The 18,111-nt window shown below is 38.6% G+C and overlaps 1 protein-coding gene across 1 annotated transcript; it reads right to left on the reverse strand.

Moving 5' to 3' along the window:
* Positions 1-220: 220 nt before the first annotated feature.
* Positions 221-16,853, reverse strand: LOC137245897 (uncharacterized). Its single transcript, XM_067777088.1, has 3 exons — positions 15,733-16,853; positions 12,060-13,271; positions 221-931 (listed from the first exon to the last, which is right to left on the reverse strand). The coding sequence occupies exons 1-3, from the start codon at positions 16,753-16,755 to the stop codon at positions 704-706; spliced, it is 2,463 nt and encodes an 820-aa protein (XP_067633189.1). The 5' UTR covers positions 16,756-16,853; the 3' UTR covers positions 221-703.
* Between the last annotated feature and the right edge of the window lie 1,258 nt (positions 16,854-18,111).

Below are 18,111 nucleotides of genomic sequence, written 5' to 3' on the forward strand. Positions count from 1 at the left end.
GGTTACGCAAGCGCTCGCTTTCGCACCGGCCTAATTGGTGATCCGTTATTGTCGCCCACCTGCTCCAACTCGCGCTAATAGGGATAAAAGGCTTCTTTGTTGGCTAATAACACACCAGTGCTTTGCTTGTTGCTGTCAGTTGCTTGACATTCATAGAGTGAGTGAGGGTGAGTCGTAAATTAAAAACGCAAATATACCTTAAAACTTAATAAGTCGTCCATTCAGTTTACTAAACACAAATTTTGAATTATGTTTCATTCGAAAAATTTACAATGAGAACAAAAGAGAGTTAATAACTACTTCCTTGCAGACAAAACTTCTATGAACCTGTGCCAAACGGCAGCAAAGCACCTTCGAATGGAACATTTGACAGATATGAAGTGAATATAATTTCACATTCCAGAAGATATATCGGGCAGTTCATAATTGTCACAGATCCTACTTATGAAAAAAATGTATTACCATAGTCCTTTGCTATCGCTTGGTACAGGTCCTAAATAAAATTTGGTTAAAAAAAAGAATACCTAATGGGGTGTTCACTCTCCCAACTAAGTCAACACTTTTTTGACAGTTAGCTCAACTACCATAAAAAAATTTTAACTTATTAAGGACGATGAGATCGTTCCAAACTTTTCTAAAAATGAACTAAAACAAATTTCAAATACTCTCTCAGCAACCAATCGATTCCATGAACTAAATCGCCTTAGAATACGCTAGACTTGCTCTTTTTCGATCTCTTTTTACTTGTCAAGCTACTCCATACATGAAAATGATGAATATCGCAGGGACGTGCTGGTAAATAAGCAAATATGGTTTTATATTGTGGACGCCCAGTGCATAAATATGGACTCATGGCCATGAAGAGTCGGCGTGTTTTTTCCATAATTGATCTGTCCATGCTCTTGTAGAATAAATCACGAACATGATCGGTCTGAAATAGATTTTAAAATTGTTATAAATAAACTTTAGAGAAACATGAGCGATAAAGAAAGTTAATAAAGGTGAGGGAAAGAGAGAGACTGATAATGGTGGGAGAAATGTAGAGAATGGGAGCGTAGCAAGCGAGACAGGGGCTAGAGACGGAAAATGAGTGGGGGAAAGACAGACGAAAGGGAGGAAAAGAGTGGATCGTAAAGAAATACAGGAATGAGAGGGAGAAGAAGGAGAGACGAGAGAGAGAGGAAGTGGAGGAGGATGGCATCAAAAATATCGACGGCTGGAGTGAAAGATCCTATTCTATCTCAGTCTTAACTTGAGGAAGGGCATTCACTGTGTTTCCCTTAAAAAATTTATTTGAAGACCACCGTCTTGAATTTTTTTCAAAAATACAACTCTCAAACGCAAAAATATTGGATAAGGGTGTTTTTGAAATAAAATACGAGCTTTCTTCAAAAGGGTGATTTTCTACTCAGATTTCGATAGAATCCTCCACAGGACGAGCTCAACAACGACGCCTAAGTTGATAGACTTTTGTGTCGCACTTTATGACTTGCTTAGGTAACCGGCAGTTCTGTGTAGAAATGTCCCCCGCATCTATCAAAATAGCTGCTAGGCATTCATAAACAAATTCACTAGTTCATGGCCAGAAATGAAAGTTTTTCGGGGAGACGGCATTGTGTTTAATGTAACGCCATAGTCCTATATTAGTTTAAAACCCAGATCACAAGATCTAATCATTCCCCTAGTTGCAGTAGCTGTCAACATTACATTCAGTAATTGAACGAATGTGGTTTACAGAGCTTACCTAGCGAACTCCAGTACAGCAGTACTCCGAAGAAGAATGCTTATAGGACTGATGATGATATTGCTTAGACCTTATACTGATGTCCCTTGCAATATAGGTTAGTTTACGTTGAACTGCCCGGTCAATAAAGACCTAATATAGACTGAATTTTCCATAGTGTTACCAGAATTTGTTTGATGACCAAACTCATGAACTCCAATCATGTGCCAGGACCTATGTTATAGAATAACTCCGTCCTCTCGCAAGTACTAGAAGCTTTCTAGGACTCAGCTTGATTGCTGCCTCAAGATCTGGCAACACTGTCGCCCCTAATAGCTGCAGCCCTGACCTGGTGAGCGCAGGACACGAACACAGAACATGCTAAACTGTATCCTCCTGCACCTGCTGTTACTGACGAGGCCTAACTTATAGAGGTTTACGCCGATCACTTTATCGGCGGCGGCGCCGTAGGCTCTGTTATATATCGGCGGCGGCGGCGTGGGCTGGTGTTCTTACTTTTCTTGATTTTTCTATTTAAAAAAATAATATTTAGGAAAGGTTTTATTTGTATGTATTTAAGAAAATCAACGTTTTGGCCATTTCGGAAAGATCCTGGGTTTTTGCCTCAAAATCTCGCAGATCGTTCAAAATTTTCAGGAGTAACTCCTTGCGGAGGGATTGCCCGTCGTTCACTTACTCCAGAGGGGCTTCCAAATTAACCCCGGTCTTTGGAATTGGTACTGCTGTGTCTGCTGAAAAGAAATAGAGATAAATAAAATGGTCACAATTTTGCCTGTATATCTCCCGCAAAGCGTAGTTTCACCTGGGGTTAACTCCTAATAATCGTCGCGAACACAATTTCTTTAAATCATTTGTGGCTCCTTGGAAGTAACGCACAAAGGCGACTTACGGTTGCTATTAATGGTCTATTAATACTCATGACTCTCGTGGCACAGGGCGCCTCCAGTTTTTTCGCTTTTAAGAGCTATAATTCCCGACGTGCGAACAGTAGCAATACCGACCACCAGGCGCTACCATGCCTCCTGCCCTCACACCATATGCCAGCACAGAAGCTATAGGACTGCGACTTCGCACTCATACCTTCGTTGATGTCACTTTCCTAGACACTATAGGTATAGCTCCGAAGACTTTCTAACGGATGTTTTTGTCGCGCAATGCTGCCCAGCTACACCAGAGAAACACCTTGAAACATTAGGGAGTGACTATTCGGCCCTCGAAATCATAAGCAGTCTAAGTGGATGTCATTGCGTAACTCATGGGTGAGAATCGTATAATCGTCGGCGTATCTACGTAGTTAAAATTTTACAAAGACCCTTGATAAAATTTTTAAAATGTAGACCAAAGTTTGCAGACGTTTGTGTTCACAACATTGATTTCAATAGTCTTCGTTAAATCAAAACGATATTTAAGAATGAAAGTCGACCGATTTTAAGTTGAAAGATGTTAACTGCTGTTTTCCGGCCTTTTGATATAAGATTTCATTATGGATGACCGCATAGCTTCAGTTTTCAGACTAGTTCGACTGTTCACTACGTTAGGGTAGTAGCACACACGGTCATTAGTTCGACTGTCTTGGGAAAGCTTTTGCTTCGCCACTTTGAGTGTTCTTCTTGCGAAGGACAAAGCCTCACCTGGTAAATATATGTGCCTACGTATTCACATTTGTAAAAGGAGCCGTAACGTGTAGGTGATATTTAAACTTGATTGATAGGCTATAATCAATGTGATTCACTCCAACGAACTAGTTTTGTATAGGGCCGCCAACTTTAGGAAATGTTAAACCGGGCGATTTTGGTGTTGAAGGATGAAGTGTGAAAATCAAAATTAACATTTCAGACGCTTGTATAGTTTCGCAAATAAACAACAGATGTTTAAATGTAAGCCTTAGTGATTTTTCAAACCCTTCTCATACGTAAATATAACCTCAACTTAAGTATGAGGTAATAATCAGGATTAAGGATAAAGGATTTTGCATCACTGATTTTGCTTATTCTTTCAGCCAATCGCAATATAAACTTTTTAAAAAAATCGGTACCTTTTTTGGGTAATTTTCTTTTTTTAACAACTTTTTACAGTTTGAAAACATGTTCGCATGGGGTCATTTTATTTGAATTCATTGTTCATTATTAATTTTTTGAAAAACAAAAAAATGCAAAGTGAGCATATAAATTTATTATATAACTTTTCTTTTAGTGTTTTGTTTTAATAACTTGCTGAATTGGGTGATGTAAAGTCCGTGTTAAGCTGACATCGAAAGCACCCGTTTTTTATACTCAGTTGAGCAGAGCTCACAGAGTATATTAAGTTTGATTGGATAACGGTTAGTTGTACATATATAAAGGAATCGAGATAGATATAGACTTCCATATATCAAAATAATCAGGATCGAAAAAAAATTTGATTGAGCCATGTCCGTCCGTCCGTCCGTCCGTCCGTTAACACGATAACTTGAGTAAATTTTGAGGTATCTTGATGAAATTTGGTATGTAGATTCCTGAGCACTCATCTCAGATCGCTATTTAAAACGAACGATATCGGACTATAACCACGCCCCCTTTTTCGATATCGAAAATTTCGAAAAACCGAAAAAGTGCGATAACTCATTACAAAAGACAGATAAAGCGACGAAACTTGGTAGATGGGTTGACGTTATGACGCAGAATAGAAAATTAGTAAGATTTTGGACAATGGGCGTGGCACTGCCCACTTTTACAAGAAGGTAATTTAAAAGTTTTGCAAGCTGTAATTTGGCAGTCGTTGAAGATATCATGATGAAATTTGGCAGGAACGTTACTACTATTACTCTATATGTGCTAAATAAAAATTAACAAAATTGGATGAAGAACACGCCCACTTTTTAAAAAAAAAATTTTTTAAATTCAAATTTTAACAAAAAATTTAATATCTTTACTGTATATAAGTAAATTAAGTCAAAATTCAACTCCAGTAATGATATGATGCAACAAAATACAAAAATAAAAGAAAATTTCAAAATGGGCGTGGCTCCGACCATTTTCATTTAGTTTGTCTAGAATACTTTTATTGCCATAAGTCGAACAAAAATTTACCAATCCTTCTCAAATTTGGTAAGAGCATAGATTCTATGACGGTTACTGTTCTCTGTGAAAATGGGCGAAATCGGTGGAAGCCACGCCCAGTTTTTATACACAGTCCACCGTCTGTCCTTCCGCTCGGCCATTAACACAATAACTTGAGCAAACTCCGATATATCTTTACTAAACTTAGCCCACGTACTTACCTGAGCTCACTTTTTCTTGGTATAAAAAATGGGCGAAATCTGACCATAACCACGCCCACTTTATCGATATCGAAAATTACGACAAATGAAAAAAATGCCATAATTCTATACCAAATACGAAAAAAGTGATGAAACATGGTAACTGGATTGGTTTATTGACACAAAATATAACTTTAGAAAAAACTTTGTAAAATGGGTGTGACACCTACCATATTAAGTAGAAGAAAATGAAAAAGTTCTACAAGGCGAAATCAACAGCCCTTGGAATCTTGGCAGGAATACTGTTAGTGGTATTGCATATATAAATAAATTAGCAGTACCCGACAGATGATTTTCTGGATCACCTGGTCCACATTTTGGTCGATATCGCGAGAACGCCTTCACATATACATCTAAGGGCCACTCGCTTTTAAAACACTCATTAATACCTTTAATTTGATATCCATATCGTACAAAAACATACCAGAGTCACCCCTGTCCCACCCTAATGGCGATATCTCGAAAAAGCGTCCACCTATAGACCTAATGCCCCCTCCCTCTTAAAATGCTCAGTAACACCTTTCGTTTGATACCCATATCGTACAAACATTCTAGAGTCACCCCTGGCCCACCCTAATGGCGATATCTCGAAAAGGCGTCCACCTATAGACCTAGTGTCCACTCCCTCTTAAAATGCTCAGTAACACATTTCGTTTGATACCCATATCGTACAAACATTCTAGAGTCACCCCTGGCCCACCCTAATGGCGATATCTCGAAAAGGCGTCCACCTATAGACCTAATGCCCACTCCTTCTTAAAATGCTCAGTAACAGCTTTCGTTTGATACCCATATCGTACAAACATTCTAGAGTCATACCTGGCCCACCCTAATGGCGATATTTCGAAAAGGCGTCCACCTATAGAACTAAGGATTACTCCCTTTTAAAATACTCATTACCACCTTTCATTTGATACCCATATCGTACAAACACATTCTAGAGTCACCCTGGCCCACCCTAATGGCGATATCTCGAAAAGGCGTCCACCTATAGACCTAATGTCCACTCCCTCTTAAAATGCTCAGTAACACCTTTCGTTTGATACCCATATCGTGCAAACATTCTAGAGTCACCCCTGGCCCACCCTAATGGCGATATCTCGAAAAGGCGTCCACCTATAGACCTAATGTCCACTCCTTCTTAAAATGCTCAGTAACACCTTTCGTTTGATACCCATATCGTACAAACATTCTAGAGTCACCCCTGTCCCACTCTAATGGCGATATCTCGAAAAGGCGTCCACCTATAGACCTAATGCCCACTCCCTCTTAAAATGCTCAGTAACACCTTTCGTTTGATACCCATATCGTACAAACATTCTAGAGTCACACCTGGCCCACCCTAATGGCGATATCTCGAAAAGGCGTCCACCTATAGAACTAAGGATTACTCCCTTTTAAAATACTCATTACCACCTTTCATTTGATACCCATATCGTACAAACACATTCTAGAGTCACCCTGGCCCACCCTAATGGCGATATCTCGAAAAGGCGTCCACATATAGACCTAATGCCCACTCCCTCTTAAAATGCTCAGTAACACCTTTCGTTTGATACCCATACCGTACAAACATTCTAGAGTCACCCTTGGTCCAGCTTTATGGCGATATCTCGAAAAGGCGTCCACCTATAGAACTAAGGATTACCCCCTTTTAAAATACTCATTACCACCTTTCATTTGATACCCATATCTTACAAACACATTCTAGAGTCACCCTGGCCCACCCTAATGGCGATATCTCGAAAAGGCGTCCACCTATAGACCTAATGCCCACTCCCTCTTAAAATGCTCAGTAACACCTTTCGTTTGATACCCATATCGTACAAACATTCTAGAGTCACCCTTGGTTCACCTTTATGGCGATATCTCAAAAAGGCGTCCACCTATAGAACTAAGGATTACTCCCTTTTAAAATACTCCTTACCACCTTTCATTTGATACCCATATCGTACAAACACATTCTAGAGTCACCCCTGGCCCACCCTAATGGCGATATCTCGAAAAGGCGTCCACCTATAGACCTAATGCCCACTCCCTCTTAAAATGCTCAGTAACACCTTTCGTTTGATACCCATATCGTACAAACATTCTAGAGTCACCCCTGGCCCACCCTAATGGCGATATCTCGAAAGGGCGTCCACCTATAGACCTAATGCCCACTCCCTCTTAAAATGCTCAGTAACACCTTTCGTTTGATGCACATATCGTACAAACACATTCTAGAGTCACCCCTGGCCCACCCTAATGACGATATCTCGAAAAGGCGTCCACCTATAGACCTCATGCCCACTCCCTCTTAAAATGCTCAGTAACACCTTTCGTTTGATACCCATACCGTACAAACATTCTAGAGTCACCCCTGGCCCACCCTAATGGCGATATCTCGAAAAGGCGTCCACCTATAGACCTAATGCCCACTCCCTCTTAAAATGCTCAGTAACACCTTTCATTTGATTCCCATATCGTACAAACACATTCTAGAGACACCCCTGGTCCACCTTTATGGCGATATCTCGAAACGGCGTCCACCTATGGAACTAAGGATCACTCCTTTTCAAAATACTCATTAACAGCTTTCATTTGATACCCATATCGTACAAACACATTATAGAATCACCCCTGGTCCACCTTAATGGGGACATCTCGAAAAGGCGTCCACCGATAGACCTAAGGCCCACTCCCTCTTAAAATGCTCAGTAACACCTTTCATTTGATACCCATATCGTACAAACAAATTCTAGAGTCAGCCCTGGTCTACCTTTATGGCGATATCCCTAAATGGCGTTCATCCATAGAACTATGGCCTACTCTCTCTTAAAATACTCTTTAATACCTTTCATTTGATACACATGTTATACAACCACATTCCAGGGTTACCCCAGATTGATTTTCCTTATTTTGTCTCCATAGCTCTCAACTGAGTATGTTATGTTCGGTTACACCCGAACTTAGCCTTCCTTACTTGTTAAAATAACTTTTAAACAGTTAGAAAGAGTTAAATTTCGCAATTAGTTTCTTATAACTGGCAGTGATGCACATCCGTTGATACAACTTTAGCTCATATCCGACCAAATTTTCGACATGAACAATAAATGGCCTAAACAGTCTTAAACGAGTAGAAAATATAGTAACGCGCCGGACGCCGCCGCCGCCGCGCCGATATATTTGACAATGGCGGCGGCGTGCCGAAAACGACAAAAATCGGCGGCGGCGGCCGCGGCGTTTATCGGCGGCGTATATCTCTACTAACTTATAAGCATCTGACTCCAGACTGCAGTGTCCAGTTAACATGCCTTAAGTCTTCTCCCTTCAGAGATAAGAGCCGCTTTGTGAGTCTAATATGATACGCTTTGCACATGATCTTAGAAATTTTGCAGCCCCGCGCTTTTGTTCACGCCTTTCCTGCTTGATAGATCATATACAACTCCTGCCTTCTTTTAGTATCTCCCAAAAAGATTGGCACGTCTATTGTCGTTTCAGCGAGTGTTGCACCCTCCCTTACAACTCATCGGCCTCTTCGTTGCCTTCTATATCTTTATAACCGGGAGCCCAGTAAAGATGTATAGTCCGGCCTTAGTGAATTTTTCCAATGCTTCTGTGCAACACCTCTTGATGAAGTACTATGTGAGATTATTACATAATCACCGGCTGACTATCAATATATATATTGGCGCGACTGCAGCTAAGGCACGCTTCCTCCGATTTTTCTGCTGCTTTTTTCACGGCTATAATTTCTGCCTGAAAGACGCCGCAGTAAACTGGCAGCCTGTAGGACGTTACTTATTTCTGGAACGAGACAGTAAACATGGCAGACCCGGCCCCTTCCGTTAACTTGGAACCATCGGTATACACGTGAATTGTATGTTCCGTCATTTCTGCACCTTAACGCCAAACCTCCAATTCAATTGTGGCCTTCAGAATTCTTTCGGAGCTCAGGCAAGTGCTATTTCCTCAAACATTTTATAAGAAAGCTGTACGATAATCCAGCAATTCGTCCAGGAGTAAGTAACTGACACGGATAACAGGTCACCCTAATACCTATTGACAGAAGCTGTATCTCAGATCTTAAAGTGCATAATCATAACCTCAGTCCTATTTAAAGAAATACAACATATTAATTCGACATTAAACTCTATGGAAGTTGAATAGCGGGCTTATCATCTCATACGCCATAAAGTATGGCTACCGAATGCTAAGAACATATGATGTGACTTGTTGCATTGTCATGAGGTATCTTGACGTAATATGAAATTAAACAAGTAAGGAAGGTTAAGTTTGGGTGTAACCGAACATTACATACTCAGTTGAGATCTATGGTGACAATATAAGGGAAAATAACCATGTAGGAAAATGAACCGAGGGAAACCCTGGAATGTGTTTGTATGACATGCGTATCAAATGAAAGGTGTTAATGAGTATTTTAAAAGGGAGTAATCCTTAGTTCCATAGGTGGACGCCGTTTCGAGATATCGCCATAAAGGTGGACCAGGGGTGACCCTAGAATTTGTTTGTACAATATGGGCATCAAACGAATGGTGTTAATGAGTATTTTAAAAGGGAGTGGGCCTTAGTTCTATAGGTGGATGCCGTTTCGAAATATCGCCATAAAAGTGGACCAGGGGTGACTCTAGAATGTGTTTGTACGATATGGGTATCAAATTAAAGGCATTAATGAGAGTTTTAAAAGGGAGTGGTGGTAGTTGTATATGTAAAGGCGTTTTCCAGATGTCGACCAAAATGTGGACCAGGGTGACCCAGAACATTATCTGTTGGATACCGCTAATTTATTTATATATGTAATACCCGCCAAGATTTTAAGGGTTTTTTATTTCGCCCTGCAGAACTTTTTCATTTTCTTCTACATAATATGGTAGGTGTCACAACCATTTTATAAAGTTTTTTCTAAAGTTATATTTCGCGTCAATAAAACAATCCAATTACCTTACCATGTTTCATCCCTTTTTTCGTATTTGGTATAGAATTATGGCATTTTTTTCATTTTTCGTAATTTTCGATATCGAAAAAGTGGGCGTGGCATAGTCGGATTTCGTTCATTTTTCATACCAAGATAAAGTGAGTTCAATTAAGCACGTGAACTAAGTTCATTAAAGATATGTCGATTTTTGCTCAAGTTATCGTGTTAACGGCCATGCGGGCGTGCCATCAACCATCACAGAAAACATTTAACGTCATAAAATCTATGCTCCTACCAAATTTCAAAAGGATTGGTTAATTGTTGTTCGACTTATGGCGTTAAAAGTATCCTAGACAAATTAAATGAAAAAGGGCGGAGCCACGCCCATTTTGAAATTTTCTTTTATTTTTGTATTTTGTTGCACCACATCATTACTGGAGTTGAATGTTGACATAATTTACTTATATACTGTAAAGATATTAAATTTTTTGTTAAAATTTTACTTAAAAAAATTTTTTTTTTGAAAGTGGGCGTGGTCCTTCTCCGATTTTGCTAATTTTTATTAAGCGTACATATAGTAAAAGGAGTAACGTTCCTGCCAAATTTCATCATGATATCTTCAACGACTGCCAAATTAAAGCTTGCAAAAGTTTTAAATTACCTTCTTTTAGAAGTGGGCGGTGCCACGCCCATTGTCCAAAATTTTACTAATTTTCTATTCTGCGTCATAAGTTCAACCCATCTACCAAGTTTCGTCGCTTTATCTGTCTTTTGTAATGAATTATCGCACTTTTTCGGTTTTTTGAAATTTTCGATATCGAAAAAGTGGGCGTGGTTATAGTCCGATATCATTCATTTTAAATAGCGACTTGAGATGAGTGCTCAGGAACCTACATACCAAATTTCATCAAGATACCTCAAAATTTACTCAAGTCATCGTGTTAACGGACGGACGGACGGACGGACATGGCTCAATCAAATTTTTTTTCGATCCTGATTATTTTGATATATGGAAGTCTATATCTATCTCGATTCCTTTATATATGTACAACCAACCGTTATCCAATCAAACTTAATATACTCTGTGAGCTCTGCTCAACTGAGTATAAAAATATATATAAAATATCCATTTTGCCAAAGATGCGTCTTACACCGTCGCAATGCAATACGATCGTGCGATGTTGATGCAGTGTGTGACTAAAAAGTGATAGAGGCGATTATGAGTAATGTGATATCAATTAGCAAGATCTGATGAAGACTTCATGATTTTGATGTGAAAAAACGTGTTCGATCGTACGTCTGCTATAACTGACCAAGCCTAGTTTGAAGGCATGTGAAGCCAGAAGGCAGTGTTCACTCAGAATACCGTCATGAGTCTACAGTCCTCTCTTTTTAAAGATAGAAGCAACTTTGTTAGTCTAAGGTTGTAAGATTTTCGAAAGTTTACAACCTCGCGCTTGAGCCCACGTCTTTCCCGTTTGGTCGATCATTGGCACCTTTCGCCTTCTCTTAATCTCGCTCAATCTGATTGGGACGTGTACGGAGCAAGCTTCGAGGGATGCGCCCTTTTTGGCTAGCTCATTCACTTTTTCATTCGCATCTATTCCCGTATGCCGTGGGACCCAATATAGATGTATGCTTCTACATGTCCCGATTCCTTCCAGGGATTGCTTACACTCTAACACACTCTTAGATGCTGAGCTATGCGAGATTATTGCTGCTGGCTGTCAATATAGAAGTTGACGCGGCTGTAGTTTATTGGTAGTTATACAACGGTCTAATAAGTATTCTTGACAATACAAAGCGAGGATAGTAACATCGATTTGTGAAGGTTTGTGTCCTGAAAGAAATATCACAGTCTATAGGTTTGAGCAAAACCACAAATAACGAACAACAATGAGCCAAAGTGGAGCCTCGATAATTTCGCGGGCCCGATACTTCTGGCTGGACAGCACAACAATCACTTAACCAATCAAGTTGGTTCTAAAAATAACTCGTCAGGCTAATTTAAGCAAACCATACAGCTTTGGGGAACATAGCGAAACTCTTACCTAGAAAGAAGAGATCAAAAAGAATAAAGAACTCAACGAGTTGCTTACCTTTTTCAACAAATAGTCATGACAACTGTAATTCGTATAAATTGCACGTCCAATAAGCTCTGATGTTGGTACTTTTTCACTTGTACGCAACTTGTTGACAGTGCGGAAGAATAACAGCGACTTTTTGAAGATCTGTAATAGCTCCTTCGCTGTATAGACTCTACCATAACGTGCATACATCCAAAATCGCAAAACCGGCATTTTATGAGCATCGGGTAATGTGGGCAAAACATATCGTGCATCGGTCGCTAGCTTCTTAAGACCGTCCTTTAACATGTTATGCATTAACTCTTTATCCTTCGGATCATAATATTTGGGTGCGCTATTTGCAAACTTAATTTTCATTTCTGTTAAACGTTCATCATCGGCTTCATTATATCGTCTAATATTCTCCATGAAATTGCGTTCAGTGTATTCGTTAATTGCGGAACGTACGCTCTCCTTTGATCTCGATTTACATTTTCTTCTGTACACATCACCCACCCTATTGATATCATCATCATCTCTTGCGATTGCTTTCGCACACATTTTTCGCAAATGTCTTGGATCGTGAGGTGATTTCATATCGAAAATTTGTGGATAATCAAATTTGAATGGTTGATTCGTTTTTGGTGCTTTGAAATATGTTCTCGGTGCACTACATAGGCTGCTGCTCATCTCCGAGTGCCCATAATTGTAATTTCTCACATATTCGTTCGTGCTATCTAATGACGATTCCTTTGAGTTGCACGAACATCCACACGAGCAAAGTCTACGCAGCCGTGGCACTTTCACATTCTCGTCTGATGGTATAACAAATATTTCCTCTGTATGGGATTTGAAATGTTTGTTGTTCTTCAAGCCATCGCCAATTATCTCCTTTCCACAAGGTGTCTGTCGATATCGCTCTTGTACGCAAGGGTTATTTACTTTCCTCTCTTCGAGTGGTTTGCGTTTAACTTCATATTTCACTTTTTGATGCTCAACTCCGCACTCGGTTATCACAGAACGGTCTTGTGAATGCGCACTTCTTGATTTATTTTCTTTATCAGCGCATAACTGCGTACGCCTGCTACGCAATTCATTATAATAACTGCATTTGCTACAAGGACGGATATTATCTTTGGACGTAATGAGAAAATTACCCTGAGATTTCATTGTCAACTCCTTGAATCGTTGCATATGGGTATTAACGTCATTTTCGATTTGTTTGCGTAAGCGTGCGATGCGCTTCTATTGAAAGTAGAGAGAAAAGAGTCAAAAGAGAGTAAAAGAGATAGCTATACATACTTATGAAGCGAACGTGAGAGAAACAGCTAATTAGTTCAATAAGAAATAGCAAAATTGATTTTTTTTTTTAAATCGTTCAGAGCTTCGGGGGTTACAATAAGATAGCTGCTTATCACAAATGATGTCCTTATAGGACTTATCTGCCCGTTTTCTTCTTTTTCTTATAGCGATTGGGGAGTCCAAAGGTTTTGATAAGTTCCGACTATCTGAGGAATGATTTGATTTTTGGGAGTATTATCGTTGTTGATGGTCCTTTGCCGGTAACAGATCCAGAACGTTCCGGAAAATGACACCATTAAGATACTAGCCTATCTACGGAATGATTGATATTACCGCTTTAAATTCTCTAGCTCAGGCAACTCTATGCTTCCGTGGGGAACTTGGGATCGTCAAATCCTCGCCTGCTAAATAAACAGGATTCACCACGAGTCGGTGACGTTAGAAATTGGTTTGAATAAGCTATAAATTGCGCTGGCAACCCCTTGATTCCCACTCATGTTCCCTCGTTCTCTTCAGTGCGAATGCTATATATGTGATCTCCAATTCTGAGGCTGGACTCAGTCCCACTGTATGTAACTGTTCCGATGAGGACAATTTAAGAATATATAGAAAGGTTTATTCGTCGGGTTAAGCCAAAGCCTTTCCGACAGCAATAACTAGCTGTGGTGGGACCTGAAAAGGTGCGAGAACTCCTTCTGTGGAAAATTTATATTATATTTTTCGGCAAAAAAACGTCATAAATACTCTGATCAATTAACGTCTTAACCATGATCCCTAAAACATAGGGACGGTTACCGTGGCATTTAATCTGTCGGAGCCCTTCCAGGCAGTCCGAGTTGTAACACTACTTCAAAACTTAATAGGAACAGAAATCCACTGAAGACTCAGGAGAAGAAAAGCAAAGTATTTGAATAGTTGACTCGACTTCGTTTAATTCAGAAGCTGAATATCTAGATCAACAAAATTTGAACATGCGATTCCTAAGGATATATTGGTATCTGGATGACTTTCTGACTTCACTTCAGAGAGAAATCGATGCCGATCACTCCAAACAGTCATTGTGTTGTTTAAAGAGTTCGGAGAATACCTCACTGTCAGAGCTTGTTTTTCTCGACAGCCTTATTTATTTGCTTTAGCCAATTATTGGGTTTTCGGGTTCCGATCCCTAATGAGCAGATGCTCGGGATAGAGAGAAAGTGGTTAGAAAGTAAGGTTACATCACACCTAGTGGCTACAACTATGACAGGGACACAAGAATTCTGTGGTAAAGGCAGCCTGCGGGACATTAAGTAGTGGTGGGATATCGCGCACTGCGCAGTTTGTAGCAAATACTGATTTTGTATAGAGGAACTGTGAGACCATTTTGTATTGAGAGGTTCAAGTCTTTTTCAGCCGCGAGTATGCTTACCACGCATTCTTATAGGGTTCTGGGCTGGGATTGAACCTAATCCTAATCAAAAGAATACTGATACTGTTCACTCCTCTTATCACGTGAAAGTCGGTTGTACGTACCTAAAAGACTGTGGGTTTACCACGTTCTGACTTCGGAAACAAGCGGTTATAAAAAGATGTCAGCCTAAAGGGTGATTTATTTTTGTCAACACGTGCTACTTAGGACACATGAATTCTTTAGAGTAGGCAGTTCAGAAGTAGGACCATCCCACGAGCAATATATATCACGCTCGATAAGTCTTTCACAATATCTGTCTACATCCACTATAAACCATCTCAAAAGCAAATTCGACACCCATTGGAGTATTCCATAAAAAAGTTCTCCAGTAGGCTCGGCACGATTTAGGTATCATTCCAGGCGCGTTTCGGAAAAATTACGGAATTTGTTCGGGATCAAAACGGTACTTTTTTTGCATAATTTCGGGATAAATTCGAAACTATTGCAGAATCATTTCGAGATTGTTTAAGAGACTATTTCGGGATAGTTACGGGACAAACTGTTTGGGAACTATTTCGGAATCTATTCGAGATAATTTTGGGTTCCTTAATACATCCAAAATAGCTCTGAAAGAATACCGAAAAAATTCTGAAATGTACCTTCTGAAAGAGTACCGAAATGATGTGAAAGTTATCCCCAAACAGTCCGGAATTGATCCCGAAACGGTAACGAAATGATCGTGAAACAGTCTTGAAAATTGTTATTTTTGGCTTTTATAATAAATGTAAAATTATAACTGTCATTTTTGACTTTTATAATAAATTAAAATTTTAAGTTATTTTTGAGCTTTATAATAAATGTAAAATTTTAACTGATTTTTTTGACTTTATAACAATTGTAATATTTTAAGTTATTTTTGACTTTTATTATAAATGGAGAATTTTAACTGTTACTTTAGACTTTTATGAGAAAGATAGGGTCACATTTTATAGAATTCAGTCAGAGTCCATTCACCTCCTTCTTAGACGCTTCCACATCGAAATATTTCAAACACTTTTCGTACGCAATCACTTTCAGCTCGTGCTCTAAATTTTGCTCTAACTCTTCTAAAACTTGATGATGTTCGCATAAGAGCTTTTTCTCATACACCATTGAATCAATTCCCGGTTCTTGGGGCAATTTTAAATTCTTATAAACGTGGGCATCAAAAACAGCATTCGGCATTTTGGCGATGTTCAAATGAAACATTTCATCTAAATTTTTATGAATTATCGAATTCGCTGTATGACGCGCTTCATTCGTTTTATAATCGGCAAACCAACGATTGGCAGCATTCGGTATTATATAATTCGGATCCTTATAAGCATCGAGAAAACGTAAACGTAAGACAAAATCGGGTGGTTGAGCCGATAACGATTTACCATAGGGTTTGGGTTTACGCAATACATTCAAATAAGGTAATTGATTTAATTTTTTATTCGAACTTATTTTATTCACCATACGTTTGTCGCGTATTTTTGTAGGTTTAAATAATTGTTTTGCGCTTAATTGTTTATTGATGTAATAGAATGGATTCGATGGACGTTGCGTTCGACTCTTTCTTGGTTTTTGCTCTGGTGGCAGTACACTATCCAGGCCACGTAATGTAAATAATAAATCCAAATGTGCAATACATGTTAAGAGTATTTGTTCATTTAAATTATAACTTTCAGTAGGTTCATCCGACTTATAGAACGAATCTTTGAGAAACCATAAAAATGCCAAATCATTACCACGACTCAGTTTCATTGTGAAGCGTACTTTATCTTTGGATACCATTGGTCGCAAACCAATTGCAATCAATATATTACGTACACGATATGTTGTGTTCTGTTCAAGATCATCACGTAATGCTGACATTAGACCATTCGTAGCACGCAATTGAAATGACGATAAGCCACGATACCAATCAGGCATATCAATAGTTCTCATATATTCCTCGATGAACGCCTCTTTGGCGGATATTTCTTGTTGTTCGAAAAACGTTGTTGCTCTCATGTTGCTTAAGGTTTTTTTCTTGTATACTTTTTCGTAATTAAACAAAAAATTTACGGTATATAACTTATAAATTTAGTTTTACACGCTTAAATTTTAATCTTTTCACATACAAATTTTCAGAAACTAAAACAAAAAATAAAAACACTGAAAATTTACAAAATTTTGTCAAACTCGAAAGAGCAATGGAAAAAGCTGAAGTTACATTTTACATCAAACAATTTTTGAATTTTAACTTCAGTACCAGGTGTTGTTATCCTAACAGCTGATTGCTTGATCTATTCACACAAAATTTTCTGCATGCAATCAGTGTTGGGTATCTTTGCACCTCAACTTGGGTAAAATCTATCATTCAGCCTACCCGATCATTGCAGTATCTTCTAGGTGGGGGTTGCTGCAATTAACGAGGCCGTTGATCACCTGAGAAAGGCTGTCCACCGCTTTAACAAAATTAGTATTTATTCTGACAGCCAAGCTGCACTAAAGGCGCTTGGATAGGTCATCTGTAGGTCCAGGATAGTAGAGAAGTGCTGAACATCTCTTAACGGGATTGCTGAGGGAATTTCTCTTAGTTGGTATGGGTGCTTCGACACTCGGATATACCGGGCTATGAGATAGCTGACGAATTTACAATAGGGGGCACATCCGTTCCGCTTTCGCCGTCATGGAAGGGATTGAGCATGCCGCTCGATACCTGTTCGCTCACTATGAAAAGGAATTTTGAATTATGCTGTCACCATACAAAGTCTTGTACAACAAAATGTTAGTTAATCGAAATCAATGAAAGTTTTTCTTTCGACTTGACATTCATCTGCACGTCGAATTGGTTGAATTCGCTTTGCCACCACCTGGTATGGATTCGCCTTGTACGACAGCATTGCTTGGAAATTATCAAGAAGGAACAATCAGCTGAATTCGTCTAGAATTTTTTTTGTTAAGTCAAAACAAAGGTGTGAGACAAATTTTTTTATTTTTTTTAATCAAACAGTTTTAACTAAAACTTAATTTTGAAATTTATTTCTTTTTCTTATTTTTTACTTTAAAATATTTCTTTAAGTAGAATGTAAATTTTGTAGTTTGTTTATCATTTAGAGTCAAACATTGTTTGAATAAAAACTTAATTTTTAAGTAAATTTTTTATAAATAAATTTTTTGAAATTTATTTACTGGCTTACAGTCAACATTTTTAAGACAAAAATAAATTTTGAAATAAGTTTTCTATGTTTAAATTCAAAATTTTTTTAAGCCAAGTCAATTTTGAAAAAAAGTTTTTTAAATTTATACTCACACATTCTTTATGCCAAATTTGAAATCTATTTTTTATTTTTTATTTTGAATTTTGATTTTTGAAATTTTTAT

This window comes from Eurosta solidaginis, chromosome 3 (assembly GCF_040869045.1).
Source record: "Eurosta solidaginis isolate ZX-2024a chromosome 3, ASM4086904v1, whole genome shotgun sequence".
In the NCBI taxonomy this organism is placed as follows: domain Eukaryota; kingdom Metazoa; phylum Arthropoda; class Insecta; order Diptera; family Tephritidae; genus Eurosta; species Eurosta solidaginis.